The sequence below is a fragment of the Sardina pilchardus genome, chromosome 2 (genome assembly GCF_963854185.1).
Source record: "Sardina pilchardus chromosome 2, fSarPil1.1, whole genome shotgun sequence".
Taxonomy (NCBI): Eukaryota; Metazoa; Chordata; class Actinopteri; order Clupeiformes; family Clupeidae; genus Sardina; species Sardina pilchardus.
In genome coordinates, this window is record NC_084995.1 from 24,080,362 (window position 1) to 24,090,361 (window position 10,000).

Sequence of the window (10,000 nt, forward strand, 5' to 3'; positions counted from 1 at the left end):
AGGGACTACTAACAGGCCAAGACGATCTCCAAAGATACTACTGATTCTACTGACCAGGTAATGTTTCATTTCCTTCCTGTGAGACGTCACCGGGCTGCTGACAGCCAAATAACAAGGCTGGCTCTCCACCTGCGGGGTGATGCCAGCTTTGCTCTCTGGCTATGCCACTACCAGCTATGCTCTCTGGCTATGCCAGCTATACTCTGTGGCTATACCAGTTATGCTCTGTGGCTATGCCAGCTATACACTGTGGCTATGCCAGGTGCGTGATTCTCCCTATTACAACTTTGTTTACCATCCATCCAAATGACTTTGAAGCGGTTATAATAAGGTACAAATCTTGCATAGGATGACTTTACTGTATATGATCCACATCGGTCATGTTTGCCACCCGACAGAAAGTAAAATGAGATTCCTATGAAACATTCTGCCATTTTTAATAAACAGAGGACAACATTTGCACTAACTCAATACATCATTGAGACATTTGCTTTGTGCCACAGATGTGAAAAGGGAGTAAAACCTCTGGAACAGTACTGTTTCGCCCTTTGTATGCAAAGCTGTCCTTCTGTCAGTGAGACAAATGCCGTACACTGCTTGCGTGGCAGAATTAGGTTAATGTCCTTGATTAGCATTCAGAAACATTCAAGACGTGAGACGGCTCGGTGGTGCCAGCATGGGGGTCTTGTCAACAAAATTAATTAGATTGCCATGCACTCGACCAAATGAATACAAAACACAACGGAGGCCCAAGCCCTGGTGGCCACAGCAGCATAAAATAAACAGACTACACATGCGCACGCGTGCACACACGCAAACACACACACACACTCACACACACACACACACACACACACACACACACACACACACACACACACACGCACACACAGGTAAGGTTTGAACTTGAATAAATCTTGAACTTTTTGCCACCTTGTCAACACACACACACACAAGAAGACCCTCACACACACACACACACACACACACACACACACACTTTAAACAGTTATGAAAGAAAGAGCCCATTGCTGGTGGCCTGTCACTCATAGCCTCTGTGCAGAGCGAGCGAAAGCGTCTGACATCCTTCTGCATAAAAGCCTCTCCCATACACGCCCGCAGGACACTTGGCGACATGGACGCAGCTCAGACAGACATTTGAATAAAGATGCACAAAAAACACAAATTAATAATAAATAAATAAAAACAATGCAGACGTGAAACAGAGGTGGGGTTCAACCTGTCTTTTTATCTGCATTTAATGGCTCACAAGACTTCCATGCCATCTGCGTTTGAAGAAGAGTCCCCCCAGGACACACACACACACCCATACAGACACACACCTTTCAGAATATAATTTAGAGGGCTGTTAGCTGTGTATTGGATGTTCTCAGGCTCTGGCAGAATGAATACATTTCTGCCAACTCAGATGGGATTAGGTGGAGGGAGAGGGAGAGAGAGAGAGAGAGAGAGGGAGGGAGAGGGAGAGAGAGACAGAGAGGAAGAGAGAGAGAGGGTGAGGAAAGGGAAAAGAAGAGGAGGAGAAAATGAGGAAGGGATATGAGAGAGGATAAGGGAAAACAAAAATGGAAGGTGCAAAATAAGTGTTCAGCAAAGAAACAGGACTGTGTGGCTGTGGGCGAAGAAAGTGGTGTGTGTGTGTGTGTGTGTGTGTGTGTGTGTGTGTGTGTGTGTGTGTGTGTGTGTGTGTGAGTGCGTGTGTGTGTGTGTGTGTGTGTGTGTGTGTTGTGTGTGTGCGTGTGAGTATGCGCATGTGTGTGCATGTGTGTGAGTGGTATGTATGTGTGTGTGTGTGTGTGTGTGTGTGTGTGTGTGTGTGCATGTGAGTGTGTGTGTGTATGTGTGAGTGTGAGTGTTGTGTGTGCGTACATACTCAGTGATATATGTGTGGGAGAGATGGCAGAAGTAGAACGAAGCACACATTCTCCCACACACACACACACACACTAAGCCTCTCGACAAACCCAAACCAACAGACACACACACACACACACAGCGACACGAAAGAGCTGCCATTTAGTGCGGCACGAAGACGCCATTTGTCAGGGGCAGGCAGGTGAGTGCCACCGCCACAACCGCCACCGCCACCGCCACCGCCACCGCCGCCACCACCGCCTCACCTGTCTGGGGATCCACGGAGAAATACTGCTGCCCCTGGACCAGCGTGTACACCAGCCGCGCGCTGTTGCCGTAGGTGGGGTCGTCCGCATCAGTAGCTGTCACCTGGATAATGGAGGTGCCTGAGGGGCGGAGAGGAGCAAAGGGGAGCAGAGAGAGAGAGGAGGGGGGAGGAGAGAGAGAGGGAGAGAGAGAGAGATAGAGAGGGAGAGAGAGAGAGGGAGAGAGAGAGAGGGAGAATGGGAGAGAGAGAGAGAGAGAGAGAGAGAGAGAGAGAGAGATTACAATCTGGTGCATACACATGAATGACTGGCCACAGCAGAGCCCCAGTGGGGTGGTCACAGAGGAGTTTGCAATCTGGTTGGTACATTGTTTTGTTTTTTTCTTTTCTCTTTCACTTGCTCATTTTGCTCCATCTCTCTTGGTCTCCTGTTTCTATCGCCCTCTCTCTCTCCCTCACTTTCTCAGTTTGTTCTTCCTCTCTCTCTCTCTTTCTCTCTCTCTCTCTGTGTGTGATGTGTGACAAATATGTTATTCACTTTGCCACTCTTCCCTGCTGCTCTCACCTCTCTCTCACTCCCTCACTTTCCCTTTTCCTCTCTCTCTCTCACTTTCTCCCTCTCTCTTTCTCTCTCTCTCTCTTTCTCTCTCTCCCTCCCTCCCGATTCTGATTGTCTCACTTCATTTCTCTCCATCCCCATCTCCAATTCCCTTTTGCTCTTGCATGCTCAATCTCACCGCCTGCCATTGGCACCCCATCTCCCCAACACACACTCTCTCTCTCTCTCTCTCTCTCTCTCTCTCTCTCTCTCTCTCTCTCTCTCTCTCTCTCTCTCTCTCTCTCTCTCTCTCTCTCTCTCTCTCTCTCTCTCTCTCTCTCTCTCTCTCTCTCTCCCCTCTCTCTCTCTTTCTCCCTCTCTCCTTCTGAGTCGCTCCCTCTGTTGACAGATCTGGACTTCTCTGTTTTTGTTTTCGTTATTTATTTCTCTTTTCCCTTAACCCAACCAAATAAATCAAAGGCCGTCAGCTTTGTGTGAGCGATTGAAATTGTTAGGAAAAATACATAGAGCCGGAAAAGAACCACAATTCCCATGAGGCAGCGGCTGACAAGCTCAGAGGGAAGGAGGGATTTGTGGGAGCAGCTGTTGCTGTTTTCTGACATCAAAGACCTGACAGTGTCACCAGGAGAGAGAGTGCAGGATGTGGCGGGTGTGTGTGTGTGTGTGTGCCTGCGTGCTTGTGTGCATGTGTGTATGTGTGTGTGAGGAGGGGGGCTTAGAGAGCAGAGATGGGGCTGGGCAGGGAAGAGGGGTGTTGGGGGGGGGTGTTCTGTGTGACTGTGTGTATGTTGGAGGGGAGGGGGGGGGCAGTCTTACTCCTGATCCATCACAGGTAGTTAAGAAGCAGAGTCGAGGAAAAATGGAAGATCGAATGTGAAAGCAGCGCACTGGGCGCCAATGTTTTGATTCGGCGGCGGCAAGGAAGAATGATCAGATAGACAGATCAAAAGCAGATGAGACTGGGTGGGTTGACGCAACACGTAGACAGGAGCGAGGAGAGAGCGGAAGAGAAGAGACGAGACGAGATGAGAAACCCTCAGCCATTCAGCCCAGAAGCAAAACCGAGAACACAGCCACAAAATTGTCTGATGGCACATTTAATGTGTTTGCAGCGGAGAATGGATGTCACCTGAAAAGAAGTCCTGCATTTAGTTGTGCAAAGCCCAAAATAAGTCACAAGCTATTCAGGTTGATAGTCTGCCTACATTCCCTCGGATGGTTAGACTTGAGCATTCAAGTCCTTAAAAAATCAATCTCGAATTCAGCTGCAAAAGGAGCATCACACATCCTGAAAGATATTCAAGTGAATCCATGTGAAACAAATTGACGCTGATTCAACCTCTGGGATAAATATTTTCCTCAACACATGAATAGATCATTTTTGATAATACCCAGCGTTTAATCACCCCCAAAAAGAGGACATCTCTGACAGATTTAAATGCGATGGCGGTCGGGCCGGCGCCGTAAATAGAAAAATTCATAAGATAATTTGTCAAGATTAGAACGCCCTTTGTTGCAACGGCTGCCTTTGATGAAAATTAAAATCAAGACTCCATTTTTTCTCTCTTCCGTCGTCTTTCAACAGATCATCAGTCTGTTGGAGAGACAAGACTGGCCCAAGGCCGGCCCAGACCGGTTGGGCGGTAGGATGGTGGCTCATCTCTGGACTTGGCAGATGGGTACAGTATAGCCCCACTCAGCTCAAAGTTATGCTCAAAGTTTCTTCCAATTAAAATTTTAGTTTTTCTTTTCCACCATCATTGTGGTCTTGGGAATTAGGCTCTATAAAGCACTATCTACACCATAAACTATAGGAAGAACAATCTGCAATTCTATTCCAATATACTTTTCATCAAATTCAGGAAATTGTTCCTCATAGTCCTCTGACTATCCATTCTTTTGTATGCGCTTGGGAAAAAAAACCTCAAGATGAGTTTTGTCTTGGCTGAATGAAGTCTGAGTCATTCACTCCTTAAACCCAATCAATAAATTGCCTTAGAAGCCAAGAATGGAGTGTCAATTGATTGGCTGTTCAGCTTAAACATCAATAACATTTCTCCAGAATTATGGACTGTAACTTTAATGATGCTTTATGAAGAAATAGAACTGGACTGAAAAATTAGTGGGTGGATGATGAATGGTTGGTTGGAGGACGCCAACCACATCCTGGCGAAGCCTACCTATGTTGGCCATCTCCGGCACGGTGGCGCTGTAGGGTGCCTCCTCGAAAATGGGCGGGTTGTCGTTGATGTCCTGCACGCGGATGATGAAGGTGGACGAGGGCTCGAGCGCCCGGTCGGTCTGGCGGTCGGTCGCCGTGGCGATCAGGCGGTACTCGTCCTTCTCCTCGCGGTCCAGGGGTTTGGTGACGTGGATGTTGCCCGTCTTCTCGTCGATGACAAACACAGAGCCGGCGCCATCCCCACGCAGCTTGTAGCGCGTGCGGCCGTCAGCCCGGTCCATGTCTGTGTGGAGCTGAGACAGAGACAGAGACAGGGACGGAGAGAGCGAGAGATAGAAAGATATTATTAGAAAAAAAACAACTGTACCGTTGACAACTCTAACAGCCCTTACACATCCTACAGACAGAGAGATGGAGAGAGAGAAAGCGAAAAAAAGAGAGACGGAGAGAGGAGACAAGAGACTTGACAGAGACCGGGAGAGGGCCACACACACACAGAGAGAGAGAGACAAAGAGAGAGACTTGAATTTTAAACAAAACCCCATAAGAGCCCTCACACAGAAATGAGAGACAAAGAGAGACTTGAATTTTAGAACAAAGCCCCTTAAAATATTCTTAAAATATTTCTTAACAAAACAACAAGCAACAGCCCTTACACAAAAAACAGAGAGAGAAGGTATGAGACAGAGGAGATGCAGAAGAGTAGTGGGAAGGTAAGTAGGCGAGAGAGAGACAGAGAAAGACAGAGAGAGACAGAGAGAGACAGAGGCAGAGCGGAAGAAAGAGGACTAAATGAAGATGGAACAAATAAGACTTTGACAACAAAAAAAAAATCACCAGTGACAGAAGCGAATATAATCACAAATGACCCTGAACCATATTTAGAGTGCTGCACAATCTGTTCAGACTCCATCTATACACATTACGCTCACGCTCAATACCACCACAAAAGAGCCATGGACACCCAACCCTGAAAGGGCGGGCGATCACTGGGCCCTCTCCCAGCGGCGCTGTCTTAACCACTCACGCTGAGGATATTTACTACAGCCGACGTTGCCATGGTTGTTGGATGAGCCGCTGGTAGCTGGCTCTTCCCCTGCCGCCACCTACCCCCCCACCCCCCCACCCCCCCTCTCTGCCACCTCCTCCATAACCCCCCCGACTTGCGTGCAGCCATGTGTGTCTGGGTAATAGTCTGCTTGGCTGGGGTACTGAGGCTGGGGCTGTGAGGCCCAGGGAGTGTGTATGTGTGTGTGTGTGTGTGTGTGTGTGCATGTGTGTGTGTGTGTGTGTGTGTGTGTGTGTGTGTGTGTGTGTGTGTGTGTGTGTGTGTGTGAGGGGAGGGAGGGTGGGGAGGGGCGATGCACTGGAGACACATCAGCATTCATTCTCATTACTGCGCGTACGTGGCTGGAATGCAGCGTGCGGCGGCACGTCGCAGCAGCAACAGCAGCAGCAGCAGCAGGGCCAGGCTGGACCGGGGCTGGGCAGGGCCGAGGCGAGCCGAGTCGCCCGAGAGCCACCGGCGGCGCCCGGCGCTCCCACGGCAGAGTGTGACATTGCGAGATGGGGAAGAAAAATTGCGAGGCGGGAGGCTCCCTTGATCGCGCGCATTGATGTGTGGCAACAGCTAAGCACATTCTCTAAATGGAGCAAAAATGGATATTTCTCAGGGAAAAATATTCATTGGCTTATTTCCTCTTTTTTTTTTCTCCGTCTTTGTCGTTCTCCAGATTGCATTCTTCTGGGCTGGAGAGGGGAAACAGACTGCGGATGAATGCCTTCCTGCATCCCTGGACGCGGGGATATATTTTACGCACTGACAGGAGAGCTGGCGATGGTCGCATACTTTGTCTCTTTTTTTCTGTATTTTGCACACATCTGTCTCTGTGCTATATACTTCTGTCATCGCCCATCTTTTTCCTCTCTTCTCTCTCTCCATTTCTCTTCTCTCTCTTCTCTCTCTCTCTCTCTTGCTCTCTCTGTCTCTCTTCCCTCCCTCTTCTCCTGTAACGTGCAAAGCAGCCTAATTACTCTAAACACGGTTAATTCTGCCTTTGTCAGTCGAGCGTCTCTCATCAGCCAGCTTTCAGATTGGGACGGGAAGTGGAGCTCAAACAGCGGGGCTGCCAGTTGCCAGCTGCTGTGCGTTACCAAGGCGACAGCGGCCTGTGAGGTGGTATTTTTTCCCCAGAGTTGCCCGTGTCAGACTCCAGCTTTTTTGGCTCTCGCCGTCACCCCATCGATGCCCCCCCCCTCCACCCCCTGACCAGTCGAGCCTGCCAGGAGTTTACGTTCCGCAGGCAGAGGTTTTTTTTTTTTTTACTCCTGGCTGTCCACGAAGGGCCTTAACGATCGACCTTAACGATAGAGCCTTAACGAGGGGACTTAACGAGGCCCTTAATGAAGCTCCTGCCATCGTTACGGCACAAGTGGCCGTGATGATGAAAGACCCGGCCAATCCCTTTTGGCTGCGAGACCCCGGCGATAGAGCGAGTGTATCCCCCGACGCGCCGTGGATGACCTGATGGAACATCCTCGCTTGCACACACACACACACACACGCCTGTCTGGCTTATCAACAGCGGGCAGAGCAACCCCAGCAACAGTTTGCCATCACGACACCTGCTTGCATCCCCCACGGGCTTAGCTCGCAGCTACACCTTGTTAGATCGCTTTCACCTTCATCTTGTCAATATCCCTTTCCAACGCGGTCATATTTGGTAACAGCGACTGCTGTGCAAATCAGGGCCACCAAAGTGCTATGCGACATCCGACACAACAAAAGATGAAACCGAATCACATTTCACTCGAGCGAAATGCAATGCGGCAATTATGTTTTCATAAACGGCGCTGTAACACAAGCTACAAATTAAATAGTAATAATAATGATAGATAAATGAAGAGATCAACAAACAATATCAGAGGGATCCAGCATGTCTTGGCCTGGGATGGCGCACTGGGACTTGGCAGGCCTATTCATGGCAGCCCATTGTATTTGTAAGATCTGGAACCCTTGGATTTTAAATCACCTAAATTACTTCTATTATCATAAGGTAATATGCTTATACTCATATACTCAATTTCACATTTTTGCAATAACCATAAATCATACACCCTAGGAAAAAAAAAAAGCGAAAAGTATTCTGTGTCAACCTCTAAATTATTTAAATAACTTCTCGGCGTCTACTCAATTTCACGTTTCTGCAGCGCCATAAATCACCATGCATGGAGGGAGGAAGGAGAACACATTGTGCATCTGTGCATTAGCTTAATGAACGGGCCCCCCCTCCCAAACCACCGCCACCTCGTACACACACGTACACACACGCACACACACGCACGCACACACACACACACACACACACACACACACTGCAGATCGTTCTGGCCGCTGCAGTGCTGCACAGACAGTTGCACACGCTGAGAAAATGACAGTCGCCTCCGATGGCTTTCTCCCTCCGCTGGTTAAGACCCCGGCAGCGGCTGCGTTAGGCGGTGGTGGCTGTGTGATCATTGTAGGTGCCAGCGTGCGGTTAGGAGGGACCTCAATCCTCGCTGGCGCACTGAGGAATCCTATCAAAGGCTTTATGGAGCTTGTGAAAGAGACTCCTATAGCCGCTTCATGCACCTAATAAAGGGGATGACTCCTGGCGGCCTCACAGTGCTCTCAGCTCAGCGCTCTAACTCGAGAGCGGTCAGCCTCCCCGCTCGGCGCTCGGGGTACACACATCAACCGTCCAGCCGACCCAGCGCACTCACCGCTAGTGACCACACTGACCAAGTCATCAGCCACAGAGCACACTGCCTTCCCTAATCTTCGACTCCACCTCCTCCTCCACCTCCTCCTCCCAGACTCCGCCACCACCGTCGTCGCCTTCCTCCTCCTCCTTATCATCATCATCCTCCTCCTCATCATCCTCCTCATCATCAGCTCACTCTCAGTCTGGCACATCTGTCACGTGGGCTGCTTAGAGCAGATAGGGGAGATGGGGACATTATCTGCTATTATCTGCCCGAGCCAGACGGCTCTGCCATCTAACTCTCTCTCTCTCTCCCTCTCTTCCTCTCTCTCTCTCTCTCTCTCTCTCTCTCTCTCTCTCTCTCTCTCTCTCTCTCTCTCTCTCCCTCTCTCTCTCTCTCTAATTCTCTCTCTCCCTCCCTCTGTCTCTCTCACTCTCTCTGTCTGCGACGCACTCTCAAGTCTCTGGGTCTTTACCCCGTCTGACCTGCCCCATCTGCTCTGCTCGGGAGGGTCCAGATCGAGCCCTCCAACAATTCGACCCCATCTCGCCCCTCAACCACCCCCCCCACCCCCCACCCCCCCACCAACTCCTACCGGACCGGGCCAGCATTGGCACAGGTGTTGGCACCACCGGCCGTATCGGCGTCACCTGCGGTGGTCGGGCGTTTCGCGGCCGATGTGGCCCCGCGGGGCCCAGCGTGCTCCTCGGCCCGTGACTGGGTTCAGAGGCAGGGCCCGTTATCTGCCCGGCGACACGTAATTAAAATGGGGACGGGGAGCAGAAGGGAGCGAGGGCTGATTAAAAAGTGTTTACCCCCGCCGGACCTCATGGCGTCGGCACAAAGAGCTGATAGCACACTCCTCTGAGCGGGAATACAGTCCAAAACGCACCCCCACCAACCACCACACACACACACACACACACACACACACACACACACACACACACACACACACACACACACACACACACACACACACACACACACACACACACACACACACACACACACACACACACACACATACACACACACTCTAGGGACCAGGGGGTCTGGCTATGGCTTTAAGAAGTGTGACTGGGACTGTAAGCAGAACTTGGAGTCCTCCAAAGCCGTAAAAAAAGGCTCCGGTGGGAATATGCCAACTGGCCAAAGTATTTTCTTTTGTGCCTGTTTTTGTTTCTTTTCTTCTTCTTTTTTTCCCCTTTTTCTGGCCAGAGCTGAGCGCAAACCCTTGTTTGTTTACTCACAGTCAAGTTGAGTGAGGAGAGAAAGGGAGTAAAAGAGAGAGAGAGAGAGAGAGAGAGAGAGTGAGGAAGACGGAGAGCGAGCAAGAGCAGTCTGTGTCCAGCCTGGTCTCCCTCCCCTGTGG

General features: G+C 50.2%; 1 protein-coding gene across 1 annotated transcript in view; it reads right to left on the minus strand.

Moving 5' to 3' along the window:
- Positions 1-10,000, minus strand: part of LOC134098745 (uncharacterized) — a 59,129-nt gene that overhangs the window by 37,900 nt on the left and 11,229 nt on the right. Inside the window, exons 3-4 of the mRNA XM_062551667.1 lie at positions 4,880-5,174; positions 2,142-2,261 (exon numbers count right to left, since the gene is read on the minus strand). Coding sequence (XP_062407651.1) covers positions 2,142-2,261; positions 4,880-5,174 — 415 coding nt within the window. The remainder of the gene's footprint in view (positions 1-2,141; positions 2,262-4,879; positions 5,175-10,000) is intronic.